Source organism: Uloborus diversus, chromosome 2, assembly GCF_026930045.1.
Source record: "Uloborus diversus isolate 005 chromosome 2, Udiv.v.3.1, whole genome shotgun sequence".
Lineage (NCBI taxonomy): Eukaryota > Metazoa > Arthropoda > Arachnida > Araneae > Uloboridae > Uloborus > Uloborus diversus.
Genome location: NC_072732.1, coordinates 186,580,044 through 186,594,152, shown reverse-complemented (window position 1 = coordinate 186,594,152; position 14,109 = coordinate 186,580,044). Strand labels below are relative to the sequence as shown.

Here is a 14,109-nt window from a genome sequence, read left to right as displayed (position 1 = left end):
CATAAATGAAGGAGAAAAAGCATAACTGTATGAAAATTCGAGTTTTGAGGGATTGAAATTTTTTTGAGTGAATGGGAAAAAAATTTGAGTTGCCGAGAGGAAGGGAAAAATAATTGAGTTAAAGAGAAAATTTCATTAAAAACGCGATAAAGGTTCAGGGAAATACTTTTTTTTTTTTTTTTGAAATATCGAAAAATTCGAATTATCCCGAGTTGACTACGTCATTAAATGTTTAAAAGTTTACTTCAATGAAAAATTTGATAAAATTAGTCAATGATCATAATTACTTAATCAGCAAATAGCTGAAATTTGACTTTTGATTTTGCATTTGAAACGTTTAAAGTGTTAATTTCATTTAAGTTGAATTTGGAAATTGTTTTTCGTTCAAACTTAATATTCATGCTTTTATTTTACAGGTGATCATGGACATAGCCATGGACAGTCACATAATCATGAACACGGACATGGGCATGGACATTCTCATAATTATAGTATGTACCATATTTTGGAAATGTATGAATTATTTTTTCCCAATTAAAGATATCTGGAATGTAATATTTTAGTGTAACATAGATTATTTTAAATGTCTATTTTAATGCTTTCTTTTAATCCCTTCTTGGTCGGCATTACATCTCACTTGTTTATAGTTTTTGTGTCCGTACCGTTAGTGCTGCATGCTATGTGACAAGACTAAAATTGTCCTCATAAAAGTTGAAACAGCCACTACTTACACATCTGTTTTGATTCGGGGGTTACTTTTGTAGTTCTGAGGATCCTCATAAAAATTGAAACAAGCACTACTTACGCATCTCTTTTGATTCGGGGGTTACTTTTTGTAGTTCTGAGGATTGCTCATAGATGGCACAGCTGTGAGCCAAAATCAATTTGTACTTTCCATAGATTTTGCTTTCATTAGTGTTAGTTTTGCATGTCAAAATAGCATCCATAATCGATTGTATTTCTTATATTATGGACTGTAATTATATGACTAATTCTTGAACATAAATAGCTTTTGTTAAGGTGCTGAAGGAAAAAACATCTAGTAATAATAATTTTTATTTTGTGACAAATGAGATTCTTTTGTTCCATTGTCTAAGACAGATTATCGAGCTGTTTTAATGGCTAGGACAGAAAATTACTTTCAAAGACATTTCCTATGTAATTTTATTAACTATTTTTATGTGGATATTTGTCTTAAATACATGAAAGCAATGTAGTCAATATTGTATCAGATTGTATTTTTTAAAGTTCAAAACTTGTGTGTATTGCAGTGGGGAATTGCACATTTGACCATCTGTAGATCCAGCAAAAAAAACTGCTGACTGTCAAAAATATTCTGTATTTTTGACTTTAAAATAGAATTTATGCTTATTTTCAGCCTGTTTTTTTTTTTTTTTTTTTTTTTTAATTTAAAAAAGTAGGTCAGACCCCCCCCCCCCCTCTCCTCCCCAAAGTAGAACATGACCAAAAAAAAAAAAAAAAAAAAACAGTTCTGTAACATGTTGAGTCAAATCTTGATATCTCAAAACTCTCAATGTCTCAGGGAAAAAAAAAAAGAAAATTCCCCTGCATTTTCCATAAAAAATCCTCAGTATTTTTCGTGATTTTCTCGAAATCTAGTTTTTGAAACCCTTGATGTGTCGAAATTTCTGCACAAAAGCAAGTTTGAATTGCCGTTTTTCCTTGGAAGTTTTCATAGTAGAACCAGTAGTAGAGACACTTGCTGGTAGTTTTTCTTCCTTTGCCTTAGAAAGTTTAAGAATAGGAGATTGGGGCAAGATAATAGGGTAGTGTGAGTATGAGGAGGGTGCTGTAGTCTTTTTTACCCAGTGTTTTATCCAGGATATAAATTCTTTGTGCTTTTCTTCAGTACAAGTTGCCCACTTTGAGGACAGAGGGTTGATTTTTCATCAGTTTTCAAGCAAATACTGAAAACCGTTCCTCATCCTCATAGGTTTCTGGTTTTTTAGTTTCTTGTAAAATGGCTGGGAAAAAGCTTTTTAATGTGCTTTTAGGTGAAGATAAAATTAAAATTTTTAAGTTAGTAAATGAAAAAAGAAAGTCGAAATTGCTCTATTTATTTCAAAATCTCTAATTAATCTAGTACACTTTCCACAATAATTAAAAACCATAAAGTTATTGAGAGAAAACTATGATGAAAGAAACTGTTGAAAATGCAAATTAGGAAGAATTGATTTGCAGATTTTGGACAATTTTTAAAATGCTCAACTTTAAGTTCAAATTACATTACACTTAAAGTAAGAAAAACAATGTTAAAAAAAGCACAAATTTGCCAATTACAGCAGACACGTTTTTCGGCGTTACAGGGAACGCTTTTTTCAATGCAAAAAGTAATGAGCTTATGGATGAAAAGACATCCAACAAAAGCCTCATCCTTTTGTTCTTCTTACTTTTGTTCAGCAGTTGTTCAGTTGTTTTTCTTACTTTTCTGTTCAGCACAAAGGTATTTATTTATCTTACATTAGACTTAATTACTGAACACAAAATAATTTTTAATGTAGAGTAATTGTAAGTAATTTTCATTTATTAATAAGATAATATACTCTGTAAGTAAAAACACCTAATAACTATCTTCATAGCCATCAAATTCAGGACCTCCATCCTCATAGGAAAATTAACAATAATTGTTTAAAATCCTCATTGTCACTGTCTGGGTCTGCCGTATTGGAAATTTCTTAATCACAATTATCAGTTCTCAACTTTATAATACTAGCGTCTTTCAAATCAGTAGTTATAATAAGTTTAACTAAATTCCCTAAAAAGATGTCCAATTTTCTACATCATCACACTGTGCCTTTCTTTCTCAGATGAGTTTTCATAGAATTCAGAGACGTCATTAGATTTTTTCCTCCTTCCCACATACCTCATTAGGGTATAAATTGTGGTTCTTAGAGTTTAACTTTTGAACAAGTATAGCTGCGGCTTAAGTACCATAAAATGCCATATTTCTATTAAGGGTTCAAATTTAGTGGTTGTTGGTGTATTTTAGCTTGATAATCATGTTTTCTCATCCAGTCGTTGTTTTTGGTGCCTAACTTTTTGACAATCATAATTTTGCACCTAATTGCTTGTTTTTTTACTAACTTTATATGAAATGCAGTTTTTTTTTTTGGTAAGTTTTAAACTTAATTTTTCAAATCATTTTCTGTTTTTGTTTTTCAAGCTGGAAGACAGTGTAGTGGTTCCTAATCTTTTCACCATTGAAGACCACTCACTACTTTTCCGAATCCTCTGTGGACAACATAGAATAGAAAGAATATTTTCGCAACAATTTTATGGAAAATAAGAGGATTCCAAAAGTTTCCTTTAATAAATTTAATTATGACTATGAAAATTATATAGATTAATTTTTGTTAGCTTTCGCTAGCCATATAAAAGTTTTACAGACCACAGGTTGAGACTCAGTCTTGTACTGTATCACTCCTTTTATTATAACATTGTAACTAAGCGAAACATTTTGGCAGCTAAAAAGAAAGCTAGCTAATAATGACACCTAATAATTCATGTCACTCATTTGGAAGAAGAGTGCCATAATACGAAGAAATTAAATTTTACAGGAGAAATGTTTGAAGTTGAACTCATCAGGCAATTTGCATTAAGAAAAGTAAGTTTGCTGCACTCTTCAGTGGTTAATATTAGAACGAAAAATCTGTCATTATTTTCCAAAGAATATGATGTCCATTTTAGTCTTTTAAGCGAAAAAAAGAAAAGAAAATTAAAAATTTCGTATTGTGGCACTCTTTTTCCAAACGAACAATATGTACTAATTTCGCTTCTACTGTTCCTAAATGTTTGTTACAAACTTTTTTTAAAACAGGTAAAGAAGGCAAAGAAGATGTTCAAGGAAATGGAGGAAATAGCCAAATAATGCATGGTACTTCTTTTTTTTTCCTAAAACTGGAATTCGAGAAAATATTTGCATTTGATTCTGAATTAAAATATTCGTTTTTATAATCTTTTTTTTTCTTTTAAGGTGTCTTCCTCCACATTTTAGCGGATACGTTGGGCAGTGTTGGTGTAATTGTTTCAGCCGTTCTTATGAACCAGTTTGGTTGGATGATTGCTGATCCAATTTGTTCCATGTTTATATCAACTCTCATTGGCTTTAGGTTTGTCTTGACAAATAAATGCATTTAGTATTGAGTATTGAGTAAAAAATTCCAATTTAGTTTACATTTAATGTGTGTGAATAATGAACATTGTGAACAGGCACGGATCTATAAATTTTGGACTTCCGTGCAACAAAATCTGTAGGGCCTCTTCCCAGAGCTCAGCAGTGTATATTTGCAACATTAATAAGTTTTAATGCTAGTTTTTTTTTTTTTTTTTTTTTTTCAATTTCTTGGGCCATTAGGCTCTTTAAGGACTTGTACTTCTTTTCTAAAAAATCTTTCTCGCGATGTTGGGATGCTCCCATCAAGGGTTTTACCCTGTATTCAATCCCAGGGTCATAGTGTGACTGTATTGTAGAATGCAGATAGAATTTGTTTTCAAATTATTGTTTCTCTGTATGTAACTTATGTGCTGATTTTCATAAAAATAACACATTTGTTAAGATATTAACAATTCTTTTAAAAATGGATCTTTTTTCATGCTTTTTTACTTATATTTTCAATAGTTGTCAAATTATACGAAACTTTCAGGTGTAATATTTGTATATAATTAAAATTGAAAGCTAAAATTTGAAAAGAAAATTCTAATTGGAAAAGAAAATATGGGTTGTTAAAGAAGATAAATTTTCATATCGTATGTGTAAAATACATTTTAAAAAAGTGCCTAAATAGGCAATTGGAAAGTTATGTAAAAGTGCAGTTAAATGTCATAAAAAAGTTGAACGATACACTACACGTAAAAAAGTCTCCAAAAAGTATTAAACTGTGAGGTTTTTTCTCGCCATTATAGTTATAAAAAGCTCTTTTTAAATAGTTTTTTTTATTGTTATGTATATTTAATTTTAGGATAAAATAAATTGATCAATTATTTGTCTCTCTAATTGAATAATATTGAGACAACCCCTTTTATTTATTGCTTTTCAGGAAATGTTTAAAATCTTGTGTAATACAATGGGTTTATCTTTTTAAAATTTCTTGATGTAGAACTGCACTTTTTACATAGGTTATTGCACATGGTTGCTCATTTAGGCACTTTTTTAAAAATCTTTTGCTCAAGCGCTATGGAATTTCAACAACCCATACTTTCTGTTTAATATTTTCTGTTTTAAATTTCATTGTGTAGTTTTTATGATGTGTAAAATGGTTTCCTGGAATTTTCTTATATTTAAACTGACAACTTTTGAAATAAGCCAAAAGAGTATGAAAAATAAATTAACTTTTTAAAGAAATGTCAATTTTCTTATGAATATGTGGCATTTTTTAAAATATGCACATAAGTTAAACCCAGCAACAGAAATATTAAAAATTAAACAAATCCATATTTAAATCTGCATTCTATGACATAGGAAACCCTCGAGGGACTCCCCCCCCCCTCAAAAAAAGACTCCTAACTTTGCAAGTACCAGATTTTTTTTAGTGTAACTTTGTGCATGTTTATTTTATGTTCGAAGTTTAAAAACATTCATTACGTACAGTATAACCTCGATTTAATGACTGTCAAGGAGGAACTGCAAAAAGGTATCGTTTAATCAAGGATATCTTTAAATCGAGGAGCATAGACACTTAATACAGTCAAATCTGAACCAGTGAAACGTATCATTAAATTGAGGAAATCGTTAAATCGGGTATCGTTAAAGTTATGCTGTAGTTCGTGAAGTTAAGCTGTATTTCCGTAATATTGTAAATTCACGGTTTGTATTATTTTCTCTTACCCCTGTATATTCATCCAAACATAATGATACTAGTTTTCAAATTTTAAAATGAAGCAATAGATGTAAATGAGTTGTTACCAAAAGTAAATATGAAATTTTCCAAGAAATTCATTGCATTTGTAATTTATATGTAAACGTCAAAGTCAAAATTGGAGAATGTTGAATTTCACTGATGATTCAGCAGGAGTATTCAGTCTGTCACTAATATCTTTAGTATGTGAATTTTTGATATTCTGTGGCTAATGATGACATTTACAAGATTTTAAACTTTCACGGTAACATATGCATGTATTTTTCAATAAATTCATTTAAAATATTTTTTTAATTTGCAGTGTCATTCCATTACTTAAAGATTCCACTTGCATACTAATGCAGAGGACACCTAAAGCTCTTGATAACGTACTTCCTGGTTGTTACCAAAGGGTAAGTTTTGTTTGAGTTTAACAGGTGTCGAAGTTGTTCTAATTTTCCGAAAATTCTCAATTTTAAAAAAAAGTGTTCTCAAATTTGTAATATTTTCAACTGTGTACTGAATATCGTAAAATTTTCACAATTTTACGTCACATTTTTGTAGAAAAAAAAATTTAAAATCGAACTTTTCTACTGTTCTTGTTCACTTATTGTTTAAACCTGAAGCAGATGTGCGTTTGTGTGTGAAAAATTGATTTGTTTATAAAGAATTGCACATGTATGTTTGCCATTTCATCCCTAGCACATAAAATGGCAAACAGTGCACTTGCAAATTAAAGTTTTAGTTAGTTTCTTTTAAACCGCCTTCTTTATTATAAGCAGCCACTTTATTCAATAATTCTTTTTAAAGGTAACAACAAAGTAATTTTAAGGCACTGCACTTGACTAAATGATATGGTGTGCAGAAAAGTATTGCATATAAGATTCATTGCTATATTGTATTCATACTATAATATGGAAAAATGAAATTAAAAAAATTATCTTTTTAAGTGCATTTCGGAATGAAATTAATGAAAATGAAGCATGTGCTCAAAATGGCAGTACTTGTTTTTGTTGCTATTTTATATCTATTGTTCTAAAAATGTCCTTAAATTTTGTTGAAGTTGTGTCCTATTATTTTTCAAATATGCCCACTTCGAGCCCTGGTTTATATTAGCTTAGCCAAGTAGATTTAATTCAGATATGTAGAAGATAACTGTCATTTATGTTTTAATTTTTAAAATCGTTTTATAATAAACAATTGTTTATGTTTAGGTTATGCAGTTAGATGGTGTATATAGTGTTCAAGAGCCTCGTTTCTGGACACTATGTAGTAACGTATACATAGGTACTATAAAATTAGAAGTAGCACCAACTGCTGATGCCAGATATCTTTTGAGCCATACTCATAATATTTTTACACAGGTAAATCTAAGTTCAATAATGTTTATATCATCTACTTATCTGTCTTCTGTGCTCATTTCATAATGTTTTCTGGTGATTTGAGGTTTGCTCATATACGATAGTTGAATCTTGCTCCTTTCTTATTAACTTGTCTTGCATATTTTAGTACTGGTACAGAAATACTTGTTAAGACATAAAAAATTGTAAGAAATAGAATTTATGAAATTTATTTTCCTTACATACTGGCACTTTTCTACTTTCCAAACTTATTGGTACCTGAAATGGGTACAAAAATTAAAACATATAAAATGAAAGCAATAGCAAAAAAAAAAAATGTAAAGCATTTATATTTTTTAATAAGTATATTGTATACTGTGAAAAAATGGAAAATGGAGTTTAAACGGTACTGTTCTATTTCTCATTTATGTATTCATAATTGAATTGGATAAATTTTATTTTCCACTATTTTCCACTTGCTCAAAAATGAAGGGATGGAAAATGCACAAAAGGATTTGATTGTAGTTGAAAAACTTACTACTCGACTTTTCTCCTCCTTTCACCCTTCTTTCCCTTCAAAATAATAGTTTAAAAAAACATAAATAAAAAGAATTAATGATCAGTCTGCATAAAAGAATATTAGCTAAAGCTAACCTAGACACATGCAAACAATCTGTTTTGAAAAGTTCCGCTTTAAAAAGGCATTGTCTTAAAAATAGCACAAAAATTTTGTTGTTCTATTAGAAAGTGTTGCCTTAAATGAAAGACTCCAATCGGTTGGTATGCAATCTGGGCTGTGCCTTCAATTTTATTGATTGTATTGGCAGCATCTCTTATTGTTCTATCAGAAAGAGTTGCGTTAAATGAAACAGACTCCAATCGGTTGGTATGCAATCTGGGCTGTGCCTTCAATTTTATTGATTGCATTGGCAGCATCTCTTATTGTCAATCCTTTCTTCTGATAGTGACGCAACAACACCCGTTTCTCTATCTGTGCAACCTCGTAACCAGTATCAAACATCTTACCAACAACAATAACCCTCAAAGAGATAACAAAATTATGAAAAAAAAAATCACTTTTCAAGTTTGTCCACAAACTTTTTTTTTAACAACCTTTTATAATATGAGTTTAGAAGAAAAAGAAATGTATCATGTAAACTTGTTTCCTAAAACTTATATTTTTGTTTCATTTTAGGTTGGTGTGCGGCAGTTATATGTGCAAATTGACTATGCGCTAGTATGAGAGACGGTTAGTGATAGATCTTACTTAATACATTTCTTACATTTGTTCCTGAAACTGCATTTTTTTTCATGGAGTTTGTGGAGGAACTGAAAATTATCTGAAGACAGAGTCATCAGACAAAAGTTGCTCAGATCTTTACCAACCACCTATTTTAGGTGAACAGCAACAAAATGGAAACTTTTTTTAATACTAGTCTTAAATTTTAGCTCTTAAGACTTGATTTGTCCTTTAAAATGGGTGTTTGTAAGCATTGCCGTAAATTCTAATGCTGTCTTCTTTTTTCTACAGTATTTTTTTACATTTTGGAGATTCTATTTGTAAAAGATAGAATATGGCACATTTAAGTGGCAAAAATACAATTTTTGTTAAATAAATGCAAATTATTTTTAAATTCAAGGATATGTGTGTATATATCCTATACTCAAATTTTACTTCTACATATGCAAAGAACAAAAGCAATGATGTTAATGATCACCAATTCCAATCAAACAGAAATATCAGAGACAAATCTTGTGCATAAAGTATGTGAAATTGTTATTATTGAGATAAAATTATGAAGTTAAAAAGCAGTTTTTATAAAACAAAAAAAGCATGAAATTTTTTTAGACCACAGTACGAACGCTGAAAAATGCCTAGAAAAAAGTTTCGTTTGCCACATCTGGTAACTAAAAAAAATTAGTTTTTCAGAGACCTAGAAGCATAATAAGTCAGAAAATACAATGTTCCCATGAAAATAGTTGCACATTATGTTTTTAGAGGCAGCAGAAGTTGAGTTGTTCCAGTAGCATTTTTTGTTATTTCTGGGGAGTTTCTTTTGATATATTTCGCATTTTTCGACTTTAAAGATGTTTACAACTAGTAAATGTATCTGGTTAAAGCTTATTTGATAGTATTAAGTCAATATAAAACTCTACAGTCATTTTTGCATGTTACTGGTAATTTTCCTGAAATTCAACCTTTTTTTGTAACTTGCTCATTTTAACTTGTAATAAAAACACATATATTATTTTGATAAATGCAGTATTTTAAAATTTAAAATGCTAAAAAGATCTGCTTAAAATTTTAAAGCAGTTAATTACAAGTTTTGACATGAACAGTGAAAGATTTCTACTAAATAAATGCATGGATACCTCAAAATTTTCATGCTCATTTTGCAAACAAAATATCACAAATCCTTACAATTAAATGTAAAAGAGTAAATTTAAAAATGAAAATAAATTTCCCAAAATTGCTAAGCCACCGCATTGGTATCCGAATATCTAGCATTAATAGTAATCATAAACATTTTTATATTTGCAATTAGTTTAAGTCACTGCCAGTGTCACTTGAATACAGTAGACTCTCGTTTTACGCGGGGGTTACGTTCTACGGAATGCCACGTCAATCGAAACCACAGAAATTGAGATTTTAAAGAAGTGTTAAAATAGGGGTTTGGTTCCGCAGATAACAAAATACTTCATTCTAGTGATGATTAATTGTATATAAGTTTAATGTGCACTTATATCGACTTGTTTGTAAAGAGGAGCTGGCGATGATAGTCTTTTGGAAGTCATTAAGAATTTTTCTAAGTAATTCTTTGCAGAGCATTAACGCATCCATGATCACTTGCGTCATTTCTATGATCAAATCTTCCTTCACTAGCAAATCAGAAAGATCATTTTTATTGTCTATAGGAATGACTCATAATTTTCAATGTGAACGTTTTTGATTGTGCGTCACCAATGTCCATATTCTCGTTGGTGTTGGCCTCCTTTGTCACTCCTAAAAGCTCTTCTTCCAGAGAGTTCTGAACTGTGTGAGTTTAATAACTTTACTTCTGGAAAGAGCTCTGGAACCAATCGCATAAAATGTCTCCAGTGGCCCAAGATCGATCATTAGCACGCCAAAATGCAATCTATTATGCATAATCTGCAATCTTTAGGAGTTTGGATTTTAAAAGAGGGGAGAATTTCATCTATTTGCATTGCCGCATCCACCTAAAACCGAAACTCATCTGCGTAAAATAAAATAAAGGTGCCAAATCTTAAACCGCGTAAAATAAACCTGCGTAAAACGAGGGTCTACTGTTCTGTCTATTTTTGCTTTTATCCTTGCATTCAACCTTATTTTTACAACTGTCATGACATGAACAAGCACCTGAACAAAGTAGTTTGTCCCGTTTGGCAAGAACATTAGTTTGAAATGCAAAAAGTCCTTTTGCATAAACATGATACCCGCTTCAGCATATTTTCCGGTATGTACGGAAGTGAATGCCACTGTATGGTAATTGCTTCATTAATAACTACCCAACCATGTCCATTAATAACTACCCAAAAATGTCTGTCAGAGGAAGGAGCTTTGATAAACATCTGCTGGGAATTTTTGCTTGATAATTTGCTGATGACATAGTAAAGCTTCATAAGTAAGAGGTAACGATGCCGCACTTTTATATTTCAGTTTAAATATTGAGTATTGGGCATCATTTACTTTATTATGCTTTTCTTGACCATAAAGTTTACAAACAAATGATTCGTATGTAGGAATGAATTTAGGATCAAGTTCCCACTCATAACCAAGTTTTTGGAAAGCCTTTACATAGGCATTGCTTTGTAGTATTTTCAAAGCTTCAATCTTCCCCTTGAATGCACCGCAAGTATCACATCCAGCGAAATAATGTAAGCTAACTAGTGCAAAATCTTCACCAAATTTTTGGGCTACAAGTGACACATCAATATTGTGCTTGGATATGATGCATACCTAGTAGAATAAATACCCTGCTTTTAAAACGTTTGCTCATTGCAAAGCATAAAATGAGAACATCAGTGTCCCAACACTTCACAAGCATAGTGTTACTTGACTTAGATGCATTAGCTGAATGAAGGAGTATTTTCATGTCTGCCTCTTCGTGATCTGAAATTAGAGAATCTACCTTTTTAGAATGAACTTGGCCGTCTAAAGGGTTAAGTTGATGGCAAAATTTACCATGTGAAAAAAAAAAGGTGACATGCTTAAAGTTGTCAGAATCAGACATTTTCCATTGATGAAACAAAAATTCCATAAACTCTTCTTTGTTTTTCCCACTGAGAAGAAATTTCTTAGACTGTTTTGGGGTTTTTTGCTCCGAACTCAAAATTTTCATTTCTGTTATGTTTTCCTTGGATCTTCTTTGACGTTCATAGCTTTTTATACTCGGTGCAGGATACCTACCCATTATAAAACGTACATTTTTTGTTCTTCGATAACAAGCTATATTTATCACATCGGATTACAATTTTGATGCAAGCCGTCCAAAAGTCTCAGGAACATTTTGCGTTAAGCATTGCTCAACTTTTCTCGTTTTCTTTTTAAGGAGTGGTATTCCTTACACATTTGTTCTTTTTCACCAATAATGCAAACGTAAGGGAAAATACCTGTGTGAAAATGTTGATGAGTGTTTTAGTCTTGTTACGCCCGCTTCATTAGTGTTTTCATTCTGGTTTAATCGTCTTCTGGCCCGATTTAGTTTCGTTTTGTCAGTAATGCCCATGTAACATTGCCTATGGTAACCAAAAACGGTGCCCGGTGCTTTTAAATTTACTCCATTTAAAGTTTGCACTATATTTTTTTCCTTACCTTCCAATTCAATCAAAAGATCTTTGCATTCGTTAATTTTAGCAAAACTTTTGGTGGAAAGAGGGATTAATTTTCCTTTTTCATCTTCAATCATTATAAACGCAAAATTGCTTCACGGGTGCTGCCATATTGTTATTAGCGAACAAGTTTAAAACAAACTTTTTAGTTCAATTTTGAAGAAAAATGTTTATTATAACATTAAGAAAAAGAAAACATCTTTTCCCTTCATTTAAATCAAAATTAGATACAGTGCAGCTCCTTTTATCCGGGAACCAAAAAACCGGAAAACCGGCGACCTTTTGCCGATTTTCCCGGCATTTTTCAAAAATACGCATTTTTGGCAATTTTTGAAAAACCAAGCATTTTTTAAAAAAATACCTAAAAGAAAATGAGCGGTTTCTTAATAAATACCATATAACTCATCTAGAACTCGGGAAAATGCTTACAAAAATGCAAGCCCGACTAACTGAAAGTTAGGCCCAAGGCCCGCAATGTTTTAAAGGCCCCCCTCTCTATTCTATCACATTCAGTCAACGTAAAATAATGTTAAAATAATGCTTGACATTTATTTAAAAGAGGATTTTTTTATTATTTTTACAAAAATACATTAGTTTTTAATGCTATGCATAAGTTTTCAAAAAATTCGGGGGCTCTTAGAAAGATTGGGCACCAGGCCCAGGCCTAATCGACCTAGTAGTTTAATGTTTCGATATTGATAAGCATTTCTGAACTGTTTTCTACTTATTTTAATACGTATTACTATTTATTATAGTAATTTAACTTTTATAAACAATCGGCCAAAAGCTCTTTTTAGCGATCCAGAAAACCGGGAAATTCAGATATCCGAGATAGCTATGGTCCCGAACTTCCCGGATAAGTGGTTCTCTACTGTATTATTTTTATCTTTATACATAAAGGGCTGATCTCTGTCCAGATGTCCGGGGTAAACTTCAAAACTACTGGACGGATTTTAACCATGTTTTCACCATAGATAGCTACATTATCGGGCAGCAACTTAAGCTATAATTTATTCCCAAAAAACTTAGTTTAAAAAAGTTATGATGGAACACAGTAAATTAATGTATTTTCCACATCAAATGATTAATGATTAAACTCATTGTTCCGAAAATTCGATGCCCAACAACAGCAACATTAAAAGCAATCCTAATGTAAATTTTGAATCGAGGCCTACATAAAGGGCTACTTCTGCCCGAATATCCGGGGTAAATTTCAAAACTACTGAACGTATTTTAACCATTTTTTCACCATAGATAGCTACATTATCAGGGAGCAACTTAGGCTATATTTTATTGCTAAAAACTTAGTTTAAAAAAGTTATGATGGAACACAGTAAATTTATGTATTTTCCCCATGAAAAGATTAAATATAAATCCCATTGTTACGAAAATTCGTTGCCTTACAACAGCAATGTTAATAGCTATCATAATGAAAATTTTGAATCAAGGCTTCTCTGGAGCAAGCATGAAATTGATTGCTTTCTTAGGAATTGTATCCTCATCTATATACATAAAGGGCTACTGCTGCCCGGATGTCCGGGGTAAACTTCAAAGCTACTGGACCATTCAAAATTACTTTAACCATTTTTTCACCATAGAAAGCTACATTATGAGGGAGCACCTTTTAGGCTATAATTTATTAATTAAAAACTTAATTTAAAAAAGTTATGTTGGAAAACAGTAAATTTCATGTAATTTCCCTAATGTTATGATTAAATATAGAGTAAAGAAATATACATAGAGAGGCCCCGTCTATGGTAAAAATTAGATGAATTTGGAGCCGGAATTATGGGATGCAGCGGTGCAATGATCAGCAGGGTTATGATAATGTGATCGCTTCGCGAGTATAGTTTTCACTAATCTCGCAAAGAGACCGTATAAAGTAGCTGACGGATTGATTTGCATTTTAATTCATGTTTTAATGCAATTTCAAAAACGTGCTTCATAAACTTGAAACAATATCAAAGTTTAAATTAACAACCAATTGAGATTCAGTAATGGAATGTTTTGAAGCAAGATGAATCTTAAAATACTTAGCAAGAAGCTAAGGATCTTGGGATACA

General features: G+C 31.2%; 1 protein-coding gene across 1 annotated transcript in view; it reads left to right on the top strand.

Annotated features, from left to right (window-relative positions):
- The window catches only part of LOC129217564 (zinc transporter 7-like), a 33,005-nt gene extending 21,987 nt beyond the window's left edge, over positions 1 to 11,018 (top strand). Inside the window, exons 6-11 of the mRNA XM_054851888.1 lie at positions 417 to 491; positions 3,839 to 3,895; positions 3,995 to 4,130; positions 6,178 to 6,268; positions 7,070 to 7,219; positions 8,391 to 11,018. Coding sequence (XP_054707863.1) covers positions 417 to 491; positions 3,839 to 3,895; positions 3,995 to 4,130; positions 6,178 to 6,268; positions 7,070 to 7,219; positions 8,391 to 8,438 — 557 coding nt within the window. The 3' untranslated portion in view covers positions 8,439 to 11,018. The remainder of the gene's footprint in view (positions 1 to 416; positions 492 to 3,838; positions 3,896 to 3,994; positions 4,131 to 6,177; positions 6,269 to 7,069; positions 7,220 to 8,390) is intronic.
- Positions 11,019 to 14,109: the final 3,091 nt, after the last annotated feature.